Source organism: Aythya marila (assembly GCF_965140915.1).
Source record: "Aythya marila genome assembly, chromosome: 1".
Lineage (NCBI taxonomy): Eukaryota > Metazoa > Chordata > Aves > Anseriformes > Anatidae > Aythya > Aythya marila.
The window spans coordinates 191144928-191159577 of record NC_139042.1 but is presented as its reverse complement, the minus strand read 5'-3'; the positions used below and the strand labels follow the sequence as shown (position 1 = coordinate 191159577).

General features: G+C 43.9%; 1 protein-coding gene across 4 annotated transcripts in view; it reads left to right on the top strand.

Moving 5' to 3' along the window:
• GRAMD4 (GRAM domain containing 4) overlaps positions 1–14650 on the top strand; it is a 77891-nt gene that overhangs the window by 23936 nt on the left and 39305 nt on the right. For all 4 annotated transcript variants that reach the window (XM_082768585.1, XM_082768583.1, XM_082768586.1 and 1 more), the window contains exons 2-3: positions 285–495; positions 8264–8384. In XM_082768585.1, the coding sequence (XP_082624711.1) occupies positions 285–495; positions 8264–8384 (332 nt within the window). The remainder of the gene's footprint in view (positions 1–284; positions 496–8263; positions 8385–14650) is intronic.

The following is a 14650-nucleotide window of genomic DNA, read 5'->3' as shown; positions in this document are numbered from 1 at the left end:
TTTAATCTTAGTTTGGGGTGCAGGTTGTGAGCTTGCATCCATCCTGTCTTTAAAAATAGCCCTGAGAAAGAGGCCATGATAGTGGAGGCAGGTGGTAAATTGCCAACTAATGAAAACCAAACCACACGTCTGTTAAAAGTGTCTTGTAAAAAGATATGCTGCAAATTGTTTCTCCTCCAGGGGCAAGAAGACACTTGAAAAAACAGAGGTAGCTAGTGATCAGAATGTGTTTTTAGGCTTGTTGCAAGCTTTCTAAAGTACTTCTGATGTTTTGTTTCTCGCAGAGACTCCAACCGTCATGTTAAGGTAAAGCAGAAAAGTGCAGTGCTGAACATGCTAAAGAAGTTGGACAAAATAAGGTTCAGAGGTCACAAGAGAGATGAGTTCCTTGATTTAGCAGAGTCTCCAAATGCTTCTGACACTGAATGTGGAGATGAAATTCCGGTGAAAATACCTCGAACATCAACCCGAGACAATGAAGAGCTGAGAGACCCTGTAAGTATTGGGTGTTTAAATATCATTTTATGTTATATTGTTACCACATAGAAAAAAATAACAGAAGTTTGTAATTCCTTGCCCCTGTATTTTGGATTTAACAGTTGAAGATGTGTGGATTAGGAATAAAGCTATTTGAGTAGGCTTCCATTTTATGGAAAGATCATTTCTTAATATTAGGGTTCCCTCTTTCTGCTATTGCTTTTAGATGTAGGTTGAAGGGTTTGGTGTGCTTTTGGAGGGTTTGATAACCACAAATGTGCTTCTGAATGGTGTCAAGTTTTATTTGTAGTGTTCAAACACTAACAAATAGATATGAAGGAAAGACTTCTGGATGCTTTTCAGCCTGAAAAACTCAGACCTGCTCAGATGCCACTGACCAGAGCTGTAGGTGTACGGTTTCTGATGGCGTCACTTAGAGGGTCGTGCTGCCTCGCTCTGTGCTGTGATGTTGTGTCCAGAGACGCTGCCCTGTCACAGTGCTGGCTGAACCCTCTGCAAGACTCCTCAGTTATGACAACTTTTTGGCATGTGGAAGCAGAAGCATCCCAGTAGAACTGTCATTTTTAAACACTGAATGCTTCAGGAGAAGCTGAATATTGGTTTAAGAAAAGAAATAAAAAATCCTCCTTCTAACTTCTGAAATGGCTGTGGGTTCCTGAGCCAGGACTCGTGGGTACAATCTAAATTACAGCTTGGTAATTTAACTGTTGAAGCTGGAATTTGTAGCTCTCTGGGAGCTCACCATGCAGTTTTTGTCCCCACGTGTGCTTGGTCCAGCTGCTGGCTGAACGCTCACATTTCCAGCAGCACAGGGCACGCTCACTGCTTGGAGGAGTTAAACTGAAAGCTTTCAAAGTGTTTAAGGTTGAGCATTTCCTTTGGGGTTGGCAGCTTGTGTCCTTCTCAGTGGCTATTAGTTTTCTACTGTTTGTTTTTAACTAAAGTTTTCTTATATAGCATCATGTACAAACGCTTATATGGAGCTGTTTTGCCAGATTTTTCCTACGATCACGGAACAAACAAGTGGATAATGACAGAGCGTTTTCTGCCACAAAAAGTCTATTGTATTCATATCCTCAAGCTCCTCACGCAAGGAAGGTCTTTTTGAATGCCTTTCCTTCGCTTTTATTGTGCTGAAGACATCTGTCACTTGTTAATATGTATGGATTGTATATGCTGAGTGTACTCTCTCTGCCCGTCCAATGTGGTATTTTCTGAGTTAGTTTTAGGTAAATACTGGCTTATTTTCATTAAATTTAGGCATTATATTAACGTGGGGAGAGCAGGGAATGTATCCAGTCAGGACAATGTGGATGGCAGCATTAGGAAAGACCTGAATTAAAGCCCAGGTAGTATTTTCCGTGTCTCTTTAGGAGGACAGTAGATGCAAGGTGGTATGGCCCAAGGAATCATGTACTAAACCTACATTTTTGGCTAGTGATAGAGCCTCACAGCTGTGGTCGTTGTGGTCTCTACTTTCTCAGCACACAGAGCTGAACAATTGTAGAAAACAATCTGAAGAGACCTGTGTTGCTCTCTGGCTGATTAAGCAGGCTGTCCTGATCTATCTCTGTGGGATACAGCTGAGCACAGTTATTTAAAAACAGAGGGATAGGGGAGGGGAAAGCAGGAACAGTATCAAACTTGTTATTTTGCCCTGCTCATGGAGTTAGTGAGTTCCAAAGCCAGTGTGATGCTGGACCTGGGTAAGAGCAGCAGCTGTGCTACAAACACTGGCTAAACAAGCAAACGTGTATGAGGAAAGAGATCTGGAGTATAAGGGATAGGTTTCACACGGGAAGTTTGGGGGATTAGCACTTGGCTCTGGCAGGCATCTGTCTGTCCCCCAAGTGCTGCTGCCCATCCGTAAAATGAAGGGTGAAGAAATAATCCTCTGTGCTGCAGAAGTGATCGAAGCAACAAAATTAATTCTTGTATGTTTAAGTCAATATTAAGGCAGTGTCTGAGACTAGGTGTACAGACGGAACCTTAGCTATTTCTGTTTCCTACTGCCATCAGATTCTTGAGTTCTGCCTGAATTATTTTTAATTCAGCGACTAAAACTCAAACCTTAAATTGCTTATACAGGGTTGTTGTCTTTCACAGGCTTTGAAAGCAGCACGGCATTATACTGTGATTATGCTGTCTGGGAGAGAGGCCATGAAAAGACCCAGTTGTGTTGATTTCTCCCTGCTGAATACTTCAGGGAGTTGTTCAAAGCATGCAGAAGTCAGTGCAAGTCTCGTGCATAAATGGAAGCTAGGCCGTATGTCTTTTCATATATGTGAGAGCCGGTGCTGTACTTTCACTTTTCTTGCTTCACTGCTTCTCTGAAAATCTGCGTTCAGAACTGGTGGGCTTAGGAGAGCAAGATTAGTGGCTTAGAGAAGAGCACAGGCGTGCACAATTTGAGTCCCAGTCCTCTTATCTGCATCTTCAGTACCCTGATGTCATTGACTCCTCTGTCAGCCATTCTCTTGTCAAAGGCTTCATCTCTGCCCCCTCTACTTTTTTTTTTTTTTTTTTTTTTTAATTTTGAGTCTGGTGTATTAATCGTTACAGAGCCATTAAAGGAAGATCTTGGTCTATTAGAACAGTGCAGCACAGTCACACGAATGAAAGGCCCTTCTGTGCCGTGCCTCAGGGGTACAGAGGGCGCGTTAGAAATGTGCAGATTAGCTGCCTCTTCTTTATGGATGTGTCTGAACTTGTCAAGCATATGCAAAAAGTTGCCACAAGTGGAGGTTTTAGAGGAAAATGCCTTGTCGTAAAAGCTTGTAGCTGCAGAGATCTGTCTGCAAAGAAAAGCATCCTCTGGGATATAGCTCCAGGGACTTGGGTGAGAGTTCAGGCACAAGCCACAAACACAGCAGTGGGAGCTAGACCCAGCACTTCACATCTTACAGAAGTAGCACGTGCAGAATTTCCGTCCTCTGAACAGACAGAAAGGATGCTCAGATAAGGGAATCTTACTCTCTGTCTTACAACTGTGAGCTTTACCTAGGTAGTTCTAGAATAAGCATCCAAACGGGTGTTTGGGTAAAGCAGCAGCTCCATAAGAACAGCTGGTTGCTGCTAGGAGAGCCCTGGAGTTTGAAGATTTGTTATTTCTCTTTGAATTCTGTTCTGAGGCTCTGTTCAAAATGTGTTTTGCCCTTAATTTGAGCTAGCTTGCTCTCAACTACAGGCTGTCCATTTCCTTGTGTGGGTACTTCTCCTGTCTCTTATTTAAGTGCCCTTACTACCTGCTATTTCTGGGATAACAGATAATTTCTAGGGTTTCAGTGGGTACCTGGATACTGTGATCAAATCATAGCCCAGACAGCTGTCTTGGTTAATAAGTTAACTCTTTCCTAAGCATCGTTCAGGTCAGCAGCTTCCCAGATTTTTCCTTCTTCCCACTTTAGCAGTAGATTTTTGTAGATGTTGGGCCTTCAGCACCATGTGCAGCTGTTATTTTGGCATTGTTTTGTCAAAACACCACTATCAAAGGAATAAGTGGAGTGGGAAACCTGGTCCATTCCAGCTTCCTTGTAGTGAATGTATTAGCATTGGTCATGTTGTGATGTTGGAAGTTAACATAAGTTGTGAATTATGTGAATAATTCACATTGCTCGATTAATGAAAGTCCCATGAATTCAGTGCTGTCACAGTTTTCTATTCTGTAGGTGTAACATGGGCTCCTTTCTGTTAATCCCAGTTCTTGGATTTGGCAGCACCTAAAAAAGCTTTAAAACACTGCAAATGTTCAGGGAGTGGGGCTGTACCCTGAAAATCCCAGCCCTTCCTCGTATTTGCCAGCTCTGGCTTGCCTTGCCTCTTCTGGAGCTGTCTCATCGTTTCGTGCTATAGATGAATTTCTGTCCTGTTAAAGTGAAAAGTGTTCCATTTTTATAAGGAGGAGAAAACACCCGGTACTGCGTGCAGCGAACTTGCTGCAGCGGAGGATCACGTCCCCCTGGGCAAAAGGGAGAAAGAACAAATTTGTGTTTCAGCCCAGGGAGGTTCTGCACCAAACTTGCAGCGAGAATTACAAATGGAAGCTCTCTTGTACCTGGCATATTGTGCTGAAAGCAGTCTAATCTACTTAGGCAAGTTCCCTGGCAGTGCACTAGGATTAAATGTGAATTATTATGGCACAGAAAACATTAATTTAATTGCTGTTCCAGTACAGATTGGCTTTTCCTGAAACACAACAATTGAAAACTCAAACGCTTTTGTATCGGTTGCCTCATTTACAACGATATGAAAATACAGAGAATGATGCAAACATTACGGTTAGGATATTAAAAGTCTCTAAACCGGGCTAACACTAGATTTGTCTTTTTTTCTTTTAAAATTTATGCAAAATATGGCAGTGCTCTGGGAGCTACCCAGTAGGGGTGTGCTTCACAGAATAGCTATGAAGGAATAACAGTTCACACAGATGCTTTCTTGTTCCTGAGCAGTCTGGCTGGGTGTCTCTCCTTTCCTTACACCAGGTACACGGTGAACCCCTCTTAATGAGAAGACTCCATGTGCAATGTCAGAATGAGAAACCCAGGGCATTGAATTTCGTAGCATGTGGATATACAAGGAAAGTAATCCAGGAGTTGAACGCACTGTGGGCCCTCTTCATGTAACGTGAGGGTTTTCCTGGGGGAGAGGAGTCAAGGGGAGGATGTTATGACTGAGCTGGAGTCTCCCTAGGTCCAGCAACCATTGCCTTGGACAAATTGCATCTAAAATGCCCCTCCTGTGCTGCACCAGCCTTTGCTTCGTTTGGGAATTGCTCCTTTCTTCTAGCAGGTTAATTGCAAACCTGGAAATGAGACTGGCATCTTGTTAGGTAGTCCTAGAGGAAAATCATCTCTCTCCGAAAGGGTCGGGCAGTTGCATTTCCACGTAATGCTGAAACGTGCCGCCCTGCAGACGGGGCAGACAGATCCGTATTTGCTCGGTGGAGAAGTTACTCAGAGCCTCGCTCCAGGCGCGTGGTGAGGGTGCTCTCGGAGCTCAGAGCACAAAGCAAAACGCCAGGGCTGGCAGGATGGAGGGGGACGTGCGTGGGGAAGGCAAAGGTCCAGAGGTGCCGTCACAAAAAGCCCAGACTGGTGATGGCTGTAAAAATGCATCTGTGGGTCGATGAGGTGCGGTTTTTCAGATCCGGAGCTGTGTGTGGCTTGGAGCAGGAACTCAGAGCTCTGACAGCGGGTTGCAGGCATGCTGTCGTCACCAGAAATCTGCCTTTAACCCCTCTGACTGCAGCTCTTCCTGCCCGACTCTGTGGCATTTTGCTGTCCTCCCAGGCGCTGTGAAGCCCTCTTCGCTAAATAATAGTGACTGCCAACATTTTGAGGGGGCTCTGGTGTCAGATACTGCCCAAGCTGGGAAGGCAGAAGGGGGTGGGAAAGCAGAAATCTGTGGAAGGCTTGAAGGCTTTTACTGAGTCATGCAGAAGCACGAAAGGGCACCTGTACGGTGAAGTTTAGTTAACCCAATCCAAGTCTGCACTATCCTACAAAGGCAGTAGAAGAAAGCAACGTTATTACCAGTTAACACTGGCATTACAGGGACATTTTTGTTAACCCGTGAGTGGAGGCAGTTATGCCTGCTCCATGCAGAGGTGGGGAGTTTTTTACTGCAGGGGCAGGCGGCTGACCTCAGGTGAATGTGACAGCCTCCTTTCTTATCTTTCTATCCCATTAACGCCTCTTGACAGAGCAAGGTGTGTTGGTGTGGAGAGAAACGTGTGACAGAGGAACCATCTGCTTAAATATCTCCCATATCCCTCCCTTGTAAATGCTCAGGTTTCTGAGCACTGCTAGATTGTATTCGTTAGTACCTCGTGGTGTCACTGATTTTGGAAAGAGGGCTCTGTTTGCCACCAAACTTGTCTTGCTGTAAATCTTCCTATTCTGGTTAAACCATTTCATTATTAGAAAGCAATTGTCTGATCTTGCTCCTAGCATTCTCCGCAAGCAGCCCTAGGTTTTAACTTGTCTTGTTATTTTTTCCCTAACTTAGAGGGTCAGTGTGAACATTTTGGGTTAGTTTAATTACACGTACCTGCTGATTTTTAACCCATTAACTAATGTCAGAGTTCTTGGGTCTAACCCTTTAGCAAATCTACATGTCTGTAGACTTTCCAAATGAACCCTTTTTACCCTAATCGTCATGTTCCCAGTGTTTTGTGCACTTTTTTCCTTTTCCTGCTTCCTAAAAGGTTCAGCTGAGGAATCTGGGGCTCTAATTAGATTTAGCATCATGGAAGAATCAGACAGGACGAGGGGGAATGGGCTAAAGTTGCGCCAGGGGAGGTTTAGGTTGGATATTAGGAAGAAATTCTTTACAGAAAGGGTTGTGAGGCATTTGAATGGGCTGCCCAGGGAAGTGGTTGAGTCACCATCCCTGGAGGGCTTTAAAAGATGTTTAGATGTTGAGCTCAGTGACAGGGCTTAGTGGAGGACTGGTTAGTGTCAGGTCAGAGGCTGGACTCGGTGACCTTCCAGGTCTCTTCCAACCTAGATGGTTCTGTGGTTCTGTGATTCTCCTTGCTGGGTTTCTGAAATGCAGCCCATCTCAGAGTGAAATAACTCTGTGCATCTTCCCCGAAACCTAGAAAATGTATTTTAATTAACTTTCTTGTAAATTAGCTGAGTTTATGTAAGGATGTAATTAAACCGTCGTGGTTAAATGTATGTAACCAACTGCGGAGAGCAGTCCAGTCTCTGTATGTCTTCAGAGATAAACAGGGGGTGGGGAAATGCTTAAGATAAATATATTTTTGTCTTAAAATCCTTTTCAGGATGTGGGTTCCTGTAATCTAGTGCTTCAGCTTGGGGGGTAAGCTGTTGGAGAAGCTCCTGTAATCCTCACTGATGGATTTAGGGCCGGGGGAACCACACACGGGGCCTGAGCCTGCACTGGCGAGGAGGTGCCCTCACCCACCCCTTCCCCTGCCTTTTGAAAATGCTCACTTTAGGAGAAATGGGCAGCATCACCTGCCTTCTGCTGCGTGGGCTCATTTTTTTTCCTCTCTGGCTTTGTGGAGGTGGCAGTTGTCACTGCTGTTCTTCTGAACTGATCACGTTGCTCTTTAATTCTTGTACTGGGCATTATTTCCAGCGCTGGGGGGGCTGTTGGTGACAGCAGTAAAGCTGGCAGGTCACAGTCTCCTGACTTCCCCCTCTTGTGGTCCTCCTGGAAGGTCTTTTGGGCACCAACCACATCCCTCAGCAGTAAGCGGGCGGTGCTGGAGGAGGGGGACTGGGCCCCTGCTTGCAGAGAGGCTGCAGTCTGCACAGTTACACATTGCATAAATGTTATTGCAGAATACAGCATGTGCTTCCTAATAACTCAGTGAGCATCTAGAAAACTATTTCTCCTGCTAGCTTCACCATATTATGTGTAAGGTGTGTTGCATTCACCCTTCACTGAATGAGAAGAGGAGAGGAATATTATAAATACACCTTTTTAAACCAGGTGAAGAAAAGATACATGATGACGCAGCAGAACTGGTAAGGGGGCCAAAAAAAGTCTGTTTTCTCTAACTCCCTGAGGTTACATAAGTGCCATCTGTAAATCTGCATGGGAGAGATGCTGTGCACTGCATTAGTTTCCACTCATTTTGGTAGTTTGACACTGAATAAGAGGCATGCTGACTTGTTGATACTTGCATGTTTCTCCCATGGCCGTCTGTTTACTGCCCCAGAAGTAAGTTGATATATTTAAACGACCCCAAAATGTGCCTCTGAGCTGTCACTGTGTTCTGCCTGTCTTATAGGCTGGTCCAGGGACCATCATCATGGCTTCAGGAGTCCAGGATTTTAACAGAACGGAGTCTGACAGACTGAATGAGATCAAAGGTCACCTGGAAATAGCCTTACTGGAAAAACACTTTTTGCGTAAGTATAAAATTAATGTTCCGTGGAAATGAGTGGCTTAGGCCTGCTGGAAAAAAAAAAAAAAAAAAAAAAAAGCTTGGTGTATTGGTGTAGGTTCTCCAAAGCTGCAAAAGCAGGCATTGGAATTTCGTGATGTGTTGATGCGTGGATAATGCATGGGCAGACACTTCTGTAGGAAGAACTCAGCATTCCCAAGGTTACCAGGTCATTTAAATATTTTTTTCCTCATTGCATTCCTCTCAGCATACATCACGGCATGACAAAAGCTGCTTATGTGGAGTCTCACTGTTGGCAGCTTCAGGTTATCTTAGAATTAACTCAGCATTATTGGTGATTGCAGTAGGTGTGCTTTGTCTAGTCATAGCTGCAAGAGATAAGACTTCTGAAGGGACAACCAATGCATTCCCTTGTAAGCTGTTTCGACGATTAAAGTAGCATAAAACACATTTCTTTAGTAATGTATGGAATATTGGTAAGTATTTCTGGTATTAAAATAAATAAATAAAACGAAACTATTTGTAGACTTTGTGTTACGTGTTTGGTTGTATATGTATGTGTATGAATGCGTGTGTGTATATTGGTGTATATATGATAAAGTTCTCATGCACAGGTAGAGGCACCTTTTGGGGTTTTGGGGACTTTTGGGATTATATTTCAACAAATCTGACTTTGGTAGTTAAAACAACAACAAAAAAAGGAAGATGAGCATTCCTTTAAGTTGATGGAAGCAGAGATCTCTAAGTAGAGATCTTGCTCAATTGCTTCCCCAGATGGTGACTTTAATGGATAATTTTTGAACTTCAGATTAGGAAGGCTGTTTCTGTGGGCTCAAGGCTTGTTAAATGTTTTCTGAAGGTAAAAATAACAAGGTTATAGATTCTATTCAATAACTAGATTATAATCTCACAATAATTCAAGACTTGTAGTTTACCTTCAGCATGTTCTCAAGGACTTGGAATTAATTTTCTGTGACTTGTTTATCCTTTGACAATATTTCTTTGATGTTTTATTCCCCTGAGTGCGAGAGGGAGGTGTGATAAAGAAAGCTGGACAAGAATTTATAGTGAGCTGATACCAGTTTCCACTGATACCTGCAAGAGATATCATGATTGGTGTATCAATCAAAAACTGAAAGCTCGGAATTGGCTTGTTGCTTTCATGATTTATTTCAGTTCTCATTTGTCTGTGCAGTGCAAAGTTACCTCATACTTCCTATGTTCCTGAAGATGTATTGCTTAAGCTGCTGTTAACAAATTGTTCTTTAAACTATATGGGACCTGTCTGATTTCTTAATGTAATCTGGTGTGCAAGAGAAATGGTGGGACTGCCCAGAACGGATTTCTGGTTTGAAGTAGGATCTACATATTGCTACTAAACCATTGTACGGTCACCAAACATTTCCATAGCTGGTGAATCCATTTGCAATCTTTAGTTTATGGTTACAGTGACTGTGTAGGGCACACGGTTTTGCGAATATTTTCACTCTTCAGGTTCATGCTGTAGTCTGAAAACCTTCTGATCAACCACTTCAACATTTCTAGCTGAATGCTTTCCTTTTGCAGAGATGTTTATAACAACCTCCAAGGTAATGAAGCTCACTGTTTCATGTGGACTTCCATCAGATGTTTGGAGGTTCAGGCCAACGGGGGTAGTTCTGGTGGCAGTCAGTCTCTCTCCAGCCCTTAGTGCTGGGTCAAGAGCTCTTCACTGAAACCTTAAATTTGCTTTAGCTGCACTTAGTCTTGTCCTGGCAAATTGGTTGCAGCTCTGTACAGAAAAACAAGACAGAATGGTCAGCTGGTCGAGGAATAACCACAGTAAAGCTCATTTCTTACTCCTACCCCTCTCAAAATTTTGGGCTGAAATGCATAACTGGTGTTTGCTAGTTGGAATGAAGTAGGAGCTGACTTTTTTTGGGTATGGTTCCTGTATTTGTTAATCTCTTCCTTCTTTTCTATGAGGTTAGTGTGTTTTCTTTTGGGTACTAGAAATGCTTCATCATATTTTTTTCTTCCCAAAACTGAACTGACAGTGAGCAGAAAAACATTCTTGAAATGTGCAGTTTGTTTGCTTTAATTTGCCCTTGGAAGGAAGCCTGCTTCTTTTCTAATCATGCTGCTTCAATAGAAGTTTTTTTAAGAAAGCGATTAACTCAGCCATATTTGCATACTACTACTATATTTTTAATACGGAACACCTTGAGGACACTTTTCTAGAACTATATTTTTACCTAAACAGTTTGACATTTCCTCATATTCCATTTCCACCCGTTAGGTATATTCTTCACTGCACAGGATGTGTATTGTGCACAGTACAGCTCCAGCTTGGTATTATGGCATAGTTGCAAGTGTCTGGCTCAGGGAGAAGCAAGCTGCTGGTCTGCTCTAAACTCCATTCACTCATAAAAAGGTACAAGTAAAAAGTGCAGGTTGGCTCAGAAATGTTTTCAGTGAAACACATCCAGTCCTAGCTGGAGCCTCTAAAAGCCAGAGAGGAAATCTAAAGAAAATACTCGGCACACACACGCACACTTGTCTAAATGGAGGATGTCTTCATCTAAGATGCCAGATGAATCCCTTCCTTAATGGCAATATAAAAATCCAGGGAGGTGGAGCAGGAGAGGATTATTTATTAATTTATTAGCATGTTGCATTGCTGTAAATGCAAGCAAAATGTGGCTGGAAACGTGAGGATTTTAATCTCCGGGCTGACAAGCGGATGAGGCACGAGGAGGAAGGGATCTTAGATAATGACATCTTAAACAAGGGAAGGATCATCTTGATGCTTGCAGGCAAAAGGGCTGAAGTTGATTTTCCTGTCTGTGCAGGAATGTTCTCAGTCTGTCTGTTAATCCAGCGGGGCCTTCTGAGCCTTGTTCCAGGAATGATGACAGCAGGCGTTTTGGGGCGAGCGAGGCTGCAGCGTGGAGCGGATGACTCAGTGATTCATTCCTGCAGAACAATGCCAAAATGCCTGCTGAATGAAAAGAGCAAAAAGCTTCGTCTGCTGGAAACACCAATGGAAGTGGAAGAAAAAAAACTGGTTTGGGGCTGCCACCGTCATAATTATACATTTGTAAAGGGCTGTGGTACTACAGCCATGTTTTGGTGCCTACCAACGCTACCTGGGTGCTTGCTGAGGGTCAGGTTTGGTCTATAGTATATATGTATATACAGTAAATATAATATATATATAGTATCATGGTCTATATTTATTCTCTTGAGCCATACATCACTTAATACAGACGAACAAATGGTTGAACACCTCTTATGATGTACGGCACGCTATGACAGATAACTTGTAGTGCTTCCATTTCAAAACCTGGCTGTATCTAAACAAGAAATGACAGCTCACTTGCTGCTCTTGCATTTGGAAGACAAAACGATGGGCAGTATCTTTATGTTTGCACCTCACTGAGGGAAATCCTCTGCTTTTCTTCTGCTGCTGTCTGTGCCTGGTTACGGAGGGCAGTTCTGCAGCTGGTACCAGCACTGTGGTGCTGGTGCTAGAGGCATGTTTTGTGGGCCTGCATGCATCCTATGGCTCCTACTGTTACCTAATTCTCACTCAGGGATGCTCAAACCTTTAGCAATGCTAATCTTAGCAGCTCAGGGAAGAGGAGGTGGCAGCAAGCAAGCGTAAACAACCCAGGTGGCTTAGGGAAGAGGGTGAGTCAGGAACCGATAAACTGCAGAAGCCCTGCATGAGGATGAAAGGCTTGGGGAGGAAATAAAATCCTCTCCCACGAGGGTTTTGCATTCCTCTCTGTTCCACAGGCTGGGGCAGGAGTCCCTCGGGACATAAAACAAACAAACAAACGAATCCTACTGGGTTTGGTTATGATTTTCATAACAGTGTTAAAAAACTGCATTAAAAATGCTTCTTTCCTATTAAAATTCCTGCTGAACTTCCCTCCCTTTCCTTCACTCTTGATTCTCACATGCCTTTTTAAACCATGTATATTTAGTATTAGTTACTGCTAACGGTTATTTTCTCTGACTTCTGCTGTTTTGGTGTAAGTGACCCAGGGATGGTTTTTAAGAAGAACAAATTAGCAGAATGGAAGGAGAGCTCCAGAAACTCACGTGTGGTCTTCAGGCAGATCTGGGATGTTAGAAAGTGGCCAGCTTAGGGGCGGTGTGTGTGGTACTGGTGAGTGACCAGCAAATAAACTCCACTAAGAAGTCCTGCTCTGCACAGAAATGCTGATGGCTCCTGGAACAGCCATAATAATTGTATGCAACAAACACATTTGACTGTAAAATGAAGTCAGAGTCCTGTTACAGACTGTGTCAGTGTGCCCTTGGTGTGACTGCTCCTGATGTGAGAGTCAAATACCTGCTGCAGCAGCAGAGCTGGATAAGGGCAGAGGAACAGTTTCAGTGCATCATTTCTGCTGTCCTCTTACTGACTCAGCAGCCTACAGTCACCTTTAGTTCACAAATCTAGGAGTAGACTGAAAGCTGATAATGCAGCACGGGCTTCTGAAGCTGGTGCTAGCGAACACCGAGGGTGTATCGCATGCTCTGCACCTTCCCCTAAGCCTTGTCTCTTTCAGCTTCACACCCTGGGCTCCCAGGTGCTGATAGGGGTGTTCCTGGAAGATCTGCACATGTCCCTCGAGCCTGTGAAGTTTCTCTGGTGATATCTGTAGTTTGCATACGAGGACTTGTGGGGAATCTTCTTGAACTTCTTCCCTGGGCACCCAGAGAAGCAACAAGGAAAAAGAAATGAGTCTGGGCTCTGCAGCAGAGCTGTCTGCTCACTAGAGCTGCTCTTGCTTTCTTCTGTATTAAAAAAAAAAAAAAAAAAAAAAAAAAAAAAAGCAATGTTCAGATGATTTTCTAGGACTGGCTTCTCGTAAATCTGTGGAAGGTTTCTTAAAACGTGTCAGAAAGCTTTTGCTTATACCCAGAGATGCTTGCATAACTCACCATGTGTGTTGAGTTCATGTCTAACATTTCCTGGAGAAAAAAAGCCCTCCAAAACTCTGGCTTCTTTTTCCTACAAACGTTGTCGGAAGAAGAAATTGTGAGCAGGCTGGGCCACAAGTCTGGGGCTTTAGAGACTTCAGTGCAGACTCAGGAGGATTCAGGCCTCCATTTCTTGTCTGTAAGGACTGTGTCTAGCAGGTAGAGGATCTTGCTTGCTCTCAGCTTGGCTTCAAAAGCCCAGGCTTGCTAAGCTCAGGGGAAGGAAGGAAAGGGAGTCCAGCCCAGCGCCGGCAGCAGGATGGAGTCCTGGGCTAGCCCTGTTCCAGGGCCACCTTGTGCAACCTCCCCGCGTCACTGCCCCACACGTGCCTATAGAAGATGCAGGAAGGTGACAGAGCCTGGAGGGCCCAACCCAGGAGGATCACACACTGCCTTTGTGGGGCCCATTAATCACTGTGCTGACACAGGTGGGTTGTTTCTGCTTCCAAAACTTGTTCCTGCACTGGCTCTTACAGGTGCCACCTACACATTGCATCACGTAGGCACAGCGTGCTCCTTCCTCCTGCTGTTTTTGGGTTCCTGGCTTGGCTTTGTGAATTGCAGGGCTAGAGTTGGTTGCAAGCTCAGACAGGGGCAGCACTGCTGTGCCTGCCCCTTTTGTATAACCAGGCCAAAGATTTTGGGAGCTCCATGCAGAACCTGCCCTTCCCTGCTCGGCTTAGTAACACAAAAGTCTTGGAAGAGTCTGCTGCTATTTCTGAGCCAGGCGTTGAAATGTTTATAGCCTGTTTCGCTGCTTCTGCCAAAAACAAGGAGTGAAAACAGTTCCTGCACCAGCGACAACATTTTTCACAGCTCCCTTCATTTTAGATGGATCCGCAACTCTGGTGACATTTTTATTTTCTGAAATTTCTGAAAATCCATAGAGCAGCAGTAGTTCTCATGACTTTTCAGCTGACAAAAGTGTATCTAGCAATAGAGAGCTTCACACTTTGTGTTTTGAGAGGGGAGTCTGTCTCAGTAAGCTGTTGATTTTTAAGGTAGCTGGCATATTTTCAGGAAACTTTTAAAAGTTGAAATCCATAATAAAGGTGAAATGATCCTGTCTCTTCTTTGTCTATAATAACATAATGGTGCTCTATTGAAAACACTGCATGTAAATGTAAAGTAACTAATCACTTGTTAGCATAATTACTCAGTACATGCCGTAGTAATGACAACCGAGTTCTTTCTAACCTCACCCACTCGAAGTGGGATGCAAGAGGAATGGTGAGGGAGTAGGCTGGACCGGTTTGCACAGGAGAAGATCTTGTCAGATAAGAAGCCCTTTTA